The 13,733-nt window shown below is 34.5% G+C and overlaps 2 protein-coding genes across 9 annotated transcripts in view; one reads left to right on the top strand and one right to left on the bottom strand.

Annotated features, from left to right (window-relative positions):
- LOC120310144 (centromere protein P) overlaps positions 1–3,846 on the top strand; it is a 181,284-nt gene extending 177,438 nt beyond the window's left edge. For all 8 annotated transcript variants that reach the window (XM_039348238.1, XM_039348236.1, XM_039348233.1 and 5 more), the window contains exons 8-9: positions 566–657; positions 1,544–3,846. In XM_039348238.1, the coding sequence (XP_039204172.1) occupies positions 566–657; positions 1,544–1,659 (208 nt within the window). In that variant the 3' untranslated portion in view covers positions 1,660–3,846. The remainder of the gene's footprint in view (positions 1–565; positions 658–1,543) is intronic.
- IPPK (inositol-pentakisphosphate 2-kinase) overlaps positions 1,679–13,733 on the bottom strand; it is a 38,506-nt gene continuing 26,451 nt past the window's right edge. The window contains exons 9-13 of the mRNA XM_039348223.1: positions 11,538–11,817; positions 10,308–10,458; positions 8,419–8,521; positions 7,129–7,208; positions 1,679–4,972 (exon numbers count right to left, since the gene is read on the bottom strand). Coding sequence (XP_039204157.1) covers positions 4,747–4,972; positions 7,129–7,208; positions 8,419–8,521; positions 10,308–10,458; positions 11,538–11,817 — 840 coding nt within the window. The 3' untranslated portion in view covers positions 1,679–4,746. The remainder of the gene's footprint in view (positions 4,973–7,128; positions 7,209–8,418; positions 8,522–10,307; positions 10,459–11,537; positions 11,818–13,733) is intronic.

The following is a 13,733-nucleotide window of genomic DNA, read 5'->3' as shown; positions in this document are numbered from 1 at the left end:
ATGACAAGGGGAACTTGGATGGCAACATTCTGAACCTCTGCCTCTCTCATAGAAAAAATTGGGAGGAAATATTTTTCTCCAGAGCGCCTAGCCTCATGTGGCCCATTTTTGAATTTGTTCTTCCTTTTGTTGACTTTTCTTTCCCCCTCCCCCACCCCATCCTCAAATTTGGTCCAATTCTGTTGAGTAGCCATAGTTTTCGTACTGACACAGATGCAGATCCCAATCTCCTTCACACAACTTCTTTCCAGTTACCTATTAGATACAACGTTGTTAGGAAAAAAAACAAGGGAAATCAGAAAAAGCCAATATGGCTGCACCAAATCTGAGAAACTGTGCATTTTCAACAGTTTTCGGGTTTTCATCCACCAGAAAACCATACCAAGTCCAGGAATTCAAAACACTATATTTTGTACTACCGAGTTCCAAATTGCCTTTGCATGAGATGAAAGTATTTAAAATAAAAGTCCTTGATACAGCTAATTTTCTTCACTTTATTGATGAGAGTATGCCCCTCTCTCTCTTTATGCACTTTGTTTTAATTATTGTTTTCTGACTTTTATAGATTTGAATTAATGATTGTTTGGAAGATACAGGTAGATGAAAAAGGAAACATTATACCATTCTTGGATATTTTGAACAAAATACCACTACAAGGTAAACTTTTGTCACAATCATCTCTTTCAATTTTGTTTTTATTTTGACAATCTTCTATGCTTGCATTATTGACTGCCACTCAACAGTCTCTTCTTTTGGGAGAAAGAAAATACAAAAAGAGATCAAATAGTCCCAGTGGCTTGAACATTTTCATTCTTGTCAGCCCAGAGGAGGCAATTTTCATGAGACAATTAAAGAGAAGTATAGCTCTGCATGTCCCAAAGGTGCTTTCCAAAAGGCAGCTGGACTTTGTTTTTTCCTTGAAGATCTTTTGCTTCTCATCCACAAAGCTTCTTCAGTTCTGACTGAATGGTAGGGAGGGGGAAATTGAAGATTTTATATTCCTTGCAGTCATCTGATCATTAGCACTCTCTCTGAAACTCATTGGGGCCACTTGGTTTATCTGATCCCTCAGGATCATCTGAACAACCTGCAAATGGTTGTGGAATCTTCTTGGAACTGTTGAAAGGACTGTGTTGTAAACAGGAGATAGGGGGTGTCAGATCCCTTGCCCTCTATTGAGAGAGGGCTGCTCAGTTTTAATATGGGTGGCCTCTTTGGCCCCTCTTTTAAACTAGTGGTCTTCTCTGTCCAGACTGTGGACTTCGTTGTATTCAAAAGAGTTAACCTTTATCTTTCTTGGATGAAAAATGAAAAGTTCAAATTACCTCTTGAAAAAGCACATTTGGGACAACTGTGACGTGGATGAGAATCTCAGTAGACAAATAGCTCTGCATCCATTAAGACCTGGGTAGCAATTAGGCTTTTCCAACGTAATTTCTGAGACCAACTGCTGACAAGGAAGAAAGCAATGGTTTAAAAAAACAGGGCTCGACTATTTGTATCTGAAATAAGTTTTAACTCTCTATTTCATCTCCTCTTATAGGCGCTCTAGCTGACAAATTTGCATCAGATGCTCCACAAGGTTTCAGAAGTCTCTTGCATGTGATTGGGATAGAGGCCTCCATTGAAACTCTGATCAATTTAATTTCCGAAGACTAATGAGTGCCAGGAAAACCAGTTACGCATCTATCATTTTATTGAATATAAACATTAAGTTATTTTTCATTTAGAAACCATACCCATAAAACATGCTATCTGTACAATTATGGCACATATATATATAAATTGTCATGACAAATAAATACAGCTTTTTAAATACAAAACATCAAATCAGATACGAGTAGAATGCATTTCATTAAAAAATTAACTTTCTGAATCAAAGTGGTTTTTCCCCTTCTACATCAGTTCCTAAAATCTCCTCAGATCAGCCTGATAAATTCAAGTCTAAAAAAAGTGGCAGTTTCAGTTCACAGCTGTATATATGTAACAGTGATTCTAGAATAATGATAGAGAACAGTTTGATAGTAATTAAAATTAAACTACAGAAACATCATACAGCAGCATACCTACTTCTTCTTCCATAAACAGTGATTGAAGGCAAATCAGGTTTATCATACTCATAAAATAGAAATGAGACTTTTTAATTTACAAAGCATAAGCTGCAATTTATTAACCACATGCTTCATGAAGAATAAGTACAGAATGGGCAAAAATAATGGCACCGATCTACATATAACTTGCCTAAATATTCCAGTATTTTTTTCCATATTTAGATTTCTTAGGATCCATTTTTTTTTAATGTGACCCAAACAGATAAGTAGCTATGTAAAGTTTTCACCGTTCTTTTAAAGTGCTGTAATAGTTTTTTTTAGAAAAAGCAAAGTTTATATCAGTTTTCAAATACAAAGCCTCAAATTGAGCATTTTAAGCAATATTTGCATCCCATGCTTTCCTAGTTATAGACAGTAAGATGTAACAATCTAAGTTAAAAACCTTGGTTAATAAGCACTCATCATTTTATATCTGCCAATGCAGCTTTAATTAAACTTAGCAGCTTACCATATCAGCCCAACACAAAATGGTTCTATCTTAAGTTTGCCAAAACTAGAATTTCTATTCAAGATTACAAATTTTGTTTTCTGGAGGCAAGTTTTGGATTCACACATGGAATGCCACAAAAGTCTTGCATAGAACAGTGAGCAAAACAGCACTATGCAAAGTTTTTAGCTTATTTTGCCCCATATGCATTTTCTAGATGTATGTAGATTTTGATCGATTGCTGATTGCATATTGCAGGTGATACTTATCCAAATGAAAAGCCCATTGCTGCACAGCTGTTTGTGTCATATATTACTAGTTACTACTAATTTGCTTTAAGAATGGTAGCTTTTCTGGAAAATACTTTGTATTATAATGTGAATATTTCAACAAAATATTTTTGAACAACTTTAGCAATACTCACAGTTACCAATAAAGGTTGTGTTCATTTAATTCTGCATTACTAATTTATTGGATTCAAATCACATTCCAGAAAAATGCCCTTATCTGACATCCACTAACTTGCAGCCCACAAGCTCAGGAGGACAAGATCTTAGAATTAAGATGAATAAATATCACAAAATACAGGGTTGGTTTTTTAAAAAATTAATAGATCTAGGAGCAGAACTCGTGATACTCATAAATATTAACATTAAACTTAATATCATAATAGCAAATGAACTGGAATCCACACAAAAATATCATTAGAGATCTTTAGGGATACTTTCAGACATAAATATTTTAGTGATGATACATTACAGTCAAAAGATAAGTTGTGCCAATAAAGGCCAGGCTATAAAAAGTGGTAGGTGTCAAAGAAGCAATTGCAGAACTCGGGGTTCTTACATAAAGGAGCGCAGGGACAGGAGAAAGACTCTTCTTGCCTACTGCCAAGCCTACCAAAATCACATCTACAGGAATTTGCATCATTAACACAATTCAGAGAGCCGGTGATGTACAGCTTTCTCTGGTGCAAGACACCTTTGGCTCTAATCCAGCGATTTTTCAATAGCTGAAGCAGCTTTGGTTTCACGTTTTTCACAGCATGTAAGAATCCTTTGTCTACTTATGTAAACATTTAACTTTTACCATTAGACAATCTAGAATTTCTCTTCCTGTTTTAAAATGACCTACAAGTAGTTACCTGTATCCCAAAATTCTGAATTCAGAGGACTAATTACACAGTCTGCATTAGAAATGACATGTAATTGCCACTGCGCAGCACAGCAGGGAAAGACTAGGCCTTCCATTGCAAAATCTAAGGCATATTTTCTATTTTTGTGTGCAAGATGTGGTTAAAAAAAAAAACTCCCAAAAACCCTAACATCCCCTACAGAGAGAGAGAAAGATCTCCCTTTGCTGAGAACATTTAATACCTCAATAATGTTGAGCTCAGGATAAAAAATCCAATTGCTACTGAACTTGTATGCCCTAGAAAAGCAAATGGCTGCTGTTGAAAGTCTAAAGAGAAGCTAAGCAAAAATGCAGACAGAAAAATAAAAATTATTACCAGAGAAAATTCAAGGCAATATTTTGAACTTCTCAACTGTTACCCATTGAAGCCTCGGAATGGCTTAGACAACTGAAAAGGATATTGAGGCATCAAAATATTAATGAGGCATATGTAGCAAAGAATTGCTGAAAATGGCTAATTGTAATAGTAACTGTTTACATTATATGATTTCTAAAACCTTGTTTAATAAGGGAGATAATTTGCTTTTATTATTTTTATCATTATTTAAGAAAGGGGGATTTTTCTTTATACATTAAATTTTTTTAATAGGTTTTGAACAATTCGGAGAACAACTACACAAGATCACTTTGAACATAAGAGACAATACATATGCAAGGAGCAGTCTAAGAAGCGTTAAGTATCTAGAATTATTTCTAATCAAGAATTTTGGAATTTGATCAGATCACCTTATTTATTTTAAACAAGTGATACTCAGCAATTCACATATAGTTATAGCTGCATCTAGAATTTTAATAAGGATACTGGTTTTCTGCATTTGAACAATCAAATTCTCTTCTACAGTCAGAATAGTCATTTCATTCAAACTAATAGTACATGGCTCTCTTACAATAAATGCATTCTTCAAGGCAATGGGGGGGGTCGTGTGTTTCTGAAAGGCAGATAAATTGAAAGCACAATTGAAAATAATAGAAAAACAATATAACTTAATTTTCCTGTGTTAAATATTTAGCCAGTTACATTTTATGGAGGACTAGTGTGCAATCTTCATTTTCTTTTAAGAGATTTGACATTACTGAGTCATCTTTGGCTTGTGTCCTTTTCAGATAACAATTCACTATCTTCCCATCAAGCTTATATTGATGACGAATGCTTTCATATGGCTTCAGGTCTAAATCCAGGACAGAAACTGAAAAGGTGAATCTGGATTTTGATGTTACAACCACTGGCTTCTGCTCAGAGCTGAAATTTAAATAAGAATAATAATTACTATTTGATATTCCAGAGAGGGATCTGACTTTTACTGTTATCCTCATATATGAAAACTCTATCTGCATCCTAATGATGACAAGCTATAGCTGATGTTGCTTTTTAAAAGTACTTGTGGTCTTAAGTAAAATATAGCTTTTCCAGTAGGAAATGTGGTGCAAACATTTGTTTGAAACTTTTCCTACCACTTTTTTATTTCAAACTTTCCTAAATGATTATACCATCAGTACTGCTTTGTGAGTAAATTACACTGAGAGGTTAACCATAGGCTTATCTTAAAGTAGCAATTTTACATAGCTTATTTTGTCACTGAAAACCTAGGAAAAATGAAGTTATTCTGATTCTCTAATAAATGCATCTATATTCTAAACCTGAATAAAGACTTAGACATTCATGAACACAGGAACATACACGGGTATATAGCTTTACATCTATTACTGAAATTATATCTTGGAATTTCTCATGTTGGAATTGACTGTTGCTAAGGTTCTTTGGAAAGTAAAGACACTATCTCTGCTACTGTTATACAGGACAGGACATATGCCAATTTTCCTTCTCATATGAGCTTCCAAAATTTAGCGGTTTGAAAACATACAATTAATAATTACACTCCCAGAAAGCAACTTGGCTGCTAACACCAATTCCAGAGGTACTTCCCACGTTTTGAATGTCTGGACTTTAAAATTTACAGTAGTAGCAATAATACAAAGTAGATTGAAAAATCAAGCATTTCTCATGTATGCAATATAACACCACTGCTATGAGCTATATTGGTTACTGGTATGTTCCAAGTATAAAGCTGTAAACGGCTTAAAACTGGGGGGGGGACTTCTCTTTTCCAGACAGATTTTGTCCAAATGAGGTTCCTACTTACTGTGCAGCTCAATAGGAAGGGGCATGAGAGCAAGTACAGCGGGGTCTCTTTCCCTCTTAAGAAAAAGGTGACTCCCACTCTCATGGCCTTCAGAAAGCTTGATAAAGCTTGCCTGTTTCAGAAGGCTCTTAGAGGCTGATCGGTTTTCCTTTTATTGACTCTGACAGACAAATGGCTCAATTCTTATAAATGCTTACTGTAGATATCAATGGCATATGCACTATGTTACTGTTGCTCTTTTAGTACACCACTTGGAACCTCTTCAAATGAAGTATAGAAGCATTAGAAATAAATATAAAATAATCTTAATTTTCAATAATGTTTTTATGTTTAAATCAAAGTTGAAAATGCAAATAAACTTTTCTAGTTTTATATTTCCTCCATTTCCTTCAGATTATTAGACACAGATATAAAAACGTACATCTATGTATGCAATGGACTATAAATGTATGCCAATGAAGGAGAATATTTGTAACTCAGGGTTGAAATGAGGGGGTCCTTGGTGCTCTCTGAGCTTGATGGTTTTCTTGAAGACTTTTGATTACCCAAACTAGGCAACATCCTCACGAGCACTGATGACATTACCCAGTTTGGATAATGAAACATCTGACCTTAAGTGAAACTATACATTGCATACAAAAATTATATATTTCGTCTTGAAAAGCTGCACAGCAGAATCACACATTTTGTCCAGATATCAGATAAAATGTTTTTGAGGAAAGTTCATCTTTCCACTGTGCAACTCTTAAGGCATCAGATGACTGAAATATGGCAGCCATCAAGAACCAGGGCTTCTATTACGTGCTAAAATTAATGCAGTTTTTCATGGCCATCATTTTAAAGATTGCTAAATCTCACAAAATTCCAATATCCCTGTGACCCCGTGTGAGTAGGGCCATGAATTAGTTGGTCCAGGTCAACAGCTGCCATGGTGGCTGTGAAATGCTCCACTACCTCTGACCCCGGGATTAGAGAGGGCAGACTGAAGTATGCCAGAACCATAAGCCTGAGGGACTCTAACGCCAGCTCAGTCCCAGACGGTAGGCAGGAATCTTGCTATATTGCAGGGAGGAAAGGACATGAGAAATAATCCTCACTCACTCACGTTACTTATTTTCTACCTTTCCTGTATGGAGAATACAGAGGATTACAATCAATATAGGCAGTATGCTAATACAGCACTTTCTGAACTGATACTTGTATATAGATAAATATTGGGAGTTTTTTTAAATAGAATATTTATCTTAGACATTACCATTCATCTTGTTGACAAGGTGAAAGCACAATCATTATGGAACAGTCCTTTGCTGTCATTGCAACTCTATACTGCTGAACCTGTAACAAAAATCAAGTCTATAGTCATCTACCAAGCAACAAGAACTGAAAAACATCCATCCCTCTCTCTCTCTCTCTCTCTCTCTCTCTCTCTCTCTCTCTCTCTCTCTCTCTCTCTCTCTCTCTCTCTCTCTCTCTCTCTCATCATCATCATCATCATCTACAAAAAACCCTTCTCACCCTTATGGGTGGTTTGTGTCTTTCTCAATCTCAGATCATCTACCAGAGACTTGGGTGTTGGAGAGTTTTGAGCAGTATTTTAGCTGTTCCTAGCACTGCATTCTTCTAGACAGAGAGCTCTGAAGTCGTCCCTTGGATCTGTTGGAGCCACTCTCCCCACTTAGGAGTCACAATCCTGAGGGCTTCTACTATCACTGGGACCCCTTTGGTGTCTATTTTCCACATCCTCTCTAGTTCCTCCTTCAGACTCTGATACTGCAGACCTTGTTAATCTGGGTGACATCTGAGTCGGCATGACTCTCCTAGTTCTTGTCACTCTGATATTTGAGATAAACAGGTGAAGCTTTAGGGAGTCTTTGCCCAAAAACCCTGACTGGTAAGGTAGATGTCAGGTGGGATTTGGACTCCAGTCTCCCACATCAAAGGGTGCCACTAACCACTATACTATCCAGTTGCATGCACACGCACATATGTATACATATACTGATATGTGTGTGTGTGTGTGTGTGTGTGTGTGTGTGTGTGTGTGTGTGTGGCTATTTCCCTATTTAAGGATTTACAAGAGAACTACAATGTAAATTCAGTTAGGAAAAACTAATTAGATGGAGAAAAAATCTGGTTTTAATTCAAAAGTTTCAGTATGTTGCTTCTTTTGAATAGAGGATATTAAATGTATTTCTATCTCAATTTTACTTGATATATTTATATTCTCAAAACAGTACCCAATATTTGAAAGTAAATATAGTAAAAGCTTTCCCAAGGATAGGATTAAATTGAAATAGAAATAAAAATATTACACACAATACAAAATCAAGAGTACATGCCTAGATGGTCTTTTAATTTCTTCCTCATCCTACAGCATTTTGTTGAAGAAGATAACTGGTGTTGGTGTTTATAGAGAATGATAGCTCAACAAAGCATCCTGTGTTGTTTTCTATTTTCCAAAGGACAATATATGTTACTAACTATGCTACATTTTAAACTTCCTGTGTCTTTAGCAAGAAATGAGATGTCAAAATAAGGTAGGTACCTTTGTCAATGCATACGCTATAGTTCCATCATCCTCACTTGAGCGATCTAGTAACTTCTCATAGAATGATTCATTATAAGGCCCATCAATCTGTAGTACGTTCCTAAAAAATAAAGAAATGCATTCAAAAAATAAATAAAGTGAAATGCAAAGTCCCAGAACTGAAAGTAAACCAGATTTCTGTACCATGAAACAACTGCAAAAAAATTATTTCAGTTGCTATTTCAGAAATCCCACAGTTCAAGTGCATGACAAGTGAGGCTACTGTCCCCTCTAGTGACCGCTGCCTAAAATTACATAAGACAGTGAAGAAAGCAACATTGCAAAATAAGAACTCTTCAAAATAAACCTTTTGCCTTTGGTTTTGCAGTGACATGACGACTGCAAGAAGTTATTTGTTGTGTTGAATGACTTCAATAAAGGTTCCTGGCATGCTACTTTTAAAGCTGAAGGTTCTTACCACCTTGGTACCCCACTTCCCACATTTAATGATAAGCTCCACGTGCCCTGAATAGCCTCAGCTTGCATTGAGCTATTTAAGGAAGAAGTACCCCCCATTAGATATTCTTCTTAATATATTTCTTCTCCATATTACAGCTTACTTAACCAATGTCTCCCCCTTAGTTTATGAATTATTTTGGTTCCCCAAAAGTGTACAACACATTACTATTAATACTATAAGCCAAATATGAATGATGTAGTAGAAAGTGTACAAATCCTTGTTAAAATGCCAATTTTTAAGATTAAAAAAAAAATCAGACCAAGATAGATCTTACTACCATATTATTTTCCCCCCTAAAAGATTTCAGTTAATTTTTCAAACTGAATTTCACAGCTTATACGTTATATGAAAGGTGGAAAAAATGTTGAAGTGATTTATCTTGGTCTAATTTTTTTACATCTCAAAAACCTGGCATTTTAACAGGAGTATGTAGACTTTCTATATACACTGTATGCATAAAATATGTACCACAGTTCTACTCCAAGAAGTTCTAAATTCTTGAACAGTATTCTTAGGCTATTTCATTTTTATTTTTTATCCACCAGAGTCGCTGGGAGTTGGGTGACCTTATTTTAAATAAAGAAATGAATTTGCACCAAATTTATGTCTAATGTAATAGTTGAACAAAGTAAATAAAGCATATAAACAAGAAAGACAAAAATGTAATTTTTTAAAAAGTAGAAAGATGTTTGCTCAATATGGTTTGGTAAGGCAACAATGACTGGAAACAAATATTCTTCCTACACCAGATTTATTGTCATTCCCATTTTCTTTAAAATTTAGGCATATTGCCTATATGATTTGAGCATGTAAAAAATAAAATATTTATACATAGCAAGAATACTTTTCATTTTCGAGAAACTGCATTTGAAGGAAGCCATAATTTTCTTGAAAAATGCAGAAACCTTCATTCTTAAAATCAGTTAGAATTATAAACACTTTGCAGTGTATCTCTGACAATTGTTAAATAAAATTCAAGGAAGACCCCCTCCCAAAACATTACATTTTCTAATTTATTTATATCTAAACAATTGATTCAGATATTTCTGAAAAAAAGCTATTGGGATAGAAACTTCAGTTTCCATTTTTTTGTTTTGCTAATGGAGAAAACATCCTCATTATTATGACAAACTACTGAATAATTTCCTAATTTTAGGGTACAAATTTTAGACTTAACAGAAATACTATAGTTGGATATAGTATATTTGTAGACATAGTTGGATAATACAGTTTAGGGTCAAGTGACAGGGTCATACTAACTCTTCAAGTCCAAAGTCATACTCTAAGACTGAGAGGGGTTAAAGAGCCATTGTTTTAAAGAAATGCTGCATAATTATGTCTCCTCTGACCCTAATAGTTTGCTGATCTGAATCCGAGTACAACTTACCTCTCTTTGGGAAACTCTTCCAAGTATTGTTCAACTCTGTTGTATAAAGGATAAATCCCTTCTATATCCAGTGTATCCAGCATTTGAGCCTGAAGTGTTTTGTAAAGGAGACATCCCTTTGGCAAGCCAGAGGTCTCTACTTTGTTTTTAGCTAAAAAGAATAAGTTTCAAACAGTTTTAACAGTGGATATACCAATCTCTCTGACCAAAAACATCAAGCGGCATAAACGTAGGAAAGAATCTAGGTGTGATCCTTCTAATATATAAACACAGATTTCAAAAATGGGAAAAAGAAGCTCTGCAAGTCAGTTTCTTGCTCTAGAAATCTTCCGAAGGAGAAGCAGTGAAATCAGATTTGTGTCGTTCTTTCCCTATATGAGAGAAGGTTCTACAAAAATGATTCTAAACAGCATATCGTAAAACGTTGTCTAAGTTCATTCAGAATTTGTGGGAAATGTTTTTAGAAAAATAATATTTCATTATTTTGTATGTGCTCGGTTTTTCTCTGATTATTCAGGAGAAGGAATAATTAGAACAGACTATTTGCTTTAACTAATCTGTATATGAAAGTACCGTACATTTTACATAATGGAATTATCTCTTTCATATTATAGTATAATTTTATTATGAATGTGGCACTAAGTATAAAACAAATATTCTGGATTAACAGAAGCCAATAATTTAAGTGTTTCTGAATTGGAAAAGTAGATGCCTAAAATACATTTTATGCTTTCTATAGTGATCTATGCATTAATGTCTTGAATAATGGCATTTCCTTAATGTTGCAGACGTATGTCACAATGTTCAGCATGTAACTCAGTAGTAGTAAAAAAAGAAAAATAGAAGGGAAATCTAATCATAGATAGCACTGAGAGGATGGGTAAATTATTTCACACCATACAAACTACAAAAAGCATCACTTTTGCAAAAAAAAGGGAATAGGTTTATTCCCATTATATTTTTATCAGTAATCCAGGTTAATCAGAGATAACTGTTACTAGTAGGTTTCTGCTTAATTTCTTCTCTCTGGAAAGTACCTCAGCCATCCTTAGAGTGGCTAGTTGATCCTTTTTTAAAAAAGCTGAAGTTTTTCATATTATAAACCAATGCATACAAAGTAAATTCTGTATTAAAACTGAAAACAAAGCAAATTTTAAATGGTATATTTTGGGATGTGAAGAGGCCAGAATGACATAGATATTTTGCAGCAAAAAGCAAAAAAATTCTTACCATTCCGCACTAGCTCTTTACTGAAAGCACTGGCTTCACAATAGCTTCTACCTTGTGAGGTGTGAACTGTCTTCAAATCACCTGCTTTACAGGTATCTGTATTACTCAATAAAATTGTTGTTATTACGTGGATCAATTCTTTCAGAATTGTCCTTGTACAATGAGGCCCACTGACCAGGCCATTTGAAGGAAAGAAGAAAGGCTTCAGATGGCAAGCAAGTTCATTCAAATCAGAGAGAGAATCCTCATTATCTTTGCAGCCATAAATTAATTCACCATTCTGTAACAGAAAAGAAGTTAATTAATACTTTTAAAATAGTAACAAAAATAAGTCAACAGTTGTAAATGGGGCATCCCAACCAAACCTTCTGGTTATACTCCCAGTACTTCATAGGTGGGATGCAAAGAATAGTAAGTTGGCTTGCAAGATAATCTCTAAATTAAGAACCTAGCTTGCATAAAATAACATGAGTTTATTTTGAGTTAAAACCAGAATTTTTAAAAATGTACAGCATATTAGGCAATATGTGAAAAACCTAATTGGTCCTGATCTTATCATTATCAGTGTATGCTGCAGATGGCATAGAAATGACTATGGCTGGTAATCTAGTCTACACTTTGGTGGAACAAAGCCATGATGGGCACTGGAGCTTGATATCTATAGGTGATGACCTAGTACTATACTGTATATTTTTTGCAACTCAAAATGTAAGAAAAGTAAATGTAAAGTAAATAAATTAATGAAGGAAAAAGAAGAAAAAAGCAGATATGTTGTGTGTTCATGAAACTGCAAGAAAGGAGAAAAACACAGATTTGAATGAAGGTCTAATCTTGGGGGAAAGGATTGATGAATAAGATGCACTGAAGTGTAGGTATAGGTTTAATTATGAATGAAAAGGCTAAAATATATTTTGAAGTGTGAATTTCTATCATCAAGATTGTTCTGAGTATATATGAAGAAGTAAATTCATATTTATTTAGCATATGGCATATCATACATGGACTAGCAATATATATATATATCAACATTTCACCAAGATTAGTAAAATACAATAAAATATGAACGTTAAAAAGATCTGTGTTCAAATGCCAATGTCTGGGCCATCTAACAATTGAAGTGTAGCATCATTTTTATTAAAAATCATAAATGAGTCATAATTACATTCCAGTGAATGATGGTGTCAGTTTTTGGGGAAAATATGAAAAACTCTGATTTAATGTGGTCAAGAAAAAAAGATTGATTCCATTATTAAGATAAAGAATACCTAATAAAATGTTTTGAATATGGCAGACGGTATTCTAGTATTGTCAAAAACTGAACTTGGGGGAAAATAGTGTGGCAAAGGGGAAAAAAATGAACAATTAGTGAACATAAAACTTCAGGAAGAAAAAGCATAAGTCCTTTAGGAAAAGCATTACAAGACAAATTACAATCCCAACAGAATGAATGGTAACTAAACATAAGAGAGTATTTGGAAGAGAATAAAAAGAATTATGTCACAGAGTGCTATAGTAGTATCTGGACTGATATCAACAGGAAGTATGAAAATGAATGCTTAGTGGAATGATGAAAGGTATTACTATATATAATGGGTATGCACAGAAAAGGATAATATCTAGGAAAGCAATGAACAATACGAACAATCAAAATGTTAAAAGTCAATGAAAATTAGGAGTGAAGTTAATTCAAGGATATGGTTAATAAAATTGATGTAGAAACTGAAAAAAAATTTTTATAGAAGAACAGTAAATGTACATCTGCAAATCTGAAAAGAAGGATAAAAAAATTAATGATGGACTTGACTGAGAATTACCACTGGCTATAGAGCGGGGGTGTCAAACTCGCAATGTCATGTGACATGTCACGACGTATTGCGACTTTTTTCCCATTGCCAGCAATGGGGTGGTTGTGGTTTTGGCATGACGCATCCGGCCCACGGGCCAGCAGTTTGACACCCCTGCTGTAGAGAATGTTAAACAGTGCTTCAAAGAGTATGGAGCTGAAAATTGACTTATAAAACACCAAAGAATGTACAATAAATGACTGGAAGTTATATCAATGGTGATACAAACAAGAAGATGAATTTGTATAGGAAAATGGATGGACCAAACTGCAAGACATGTAAATGCTGGTGCAAAAGAAGCAGACTTGTAATGTTTAGTGAACATAAGAGCATAAGAGCCTCAAAATAGGGA

Source organism: Crotalus tigris, unplaced genomic scaffold (genome assembly GCF_016545835.1).
Source record: "Crotalus tigris isolate CLP2741 ecotype Arizona unplaced genomic scaffold, ASM1654583v1 scf7180000018125.1543573, whole genome shotgun sequence".
Taxonomy (NCBI): domain Eukaryota; kingdom Metazoa; phylum Chordata; class Lepidosauria; order Squamata; family Viperidae; genus Crotalus; species Crotalus tigris.
The sequence above is the reverse complement of the archived record's forward strand: the minus strand, read 5'-3'. Positions and strand labels throughout refer to the sequence as shown.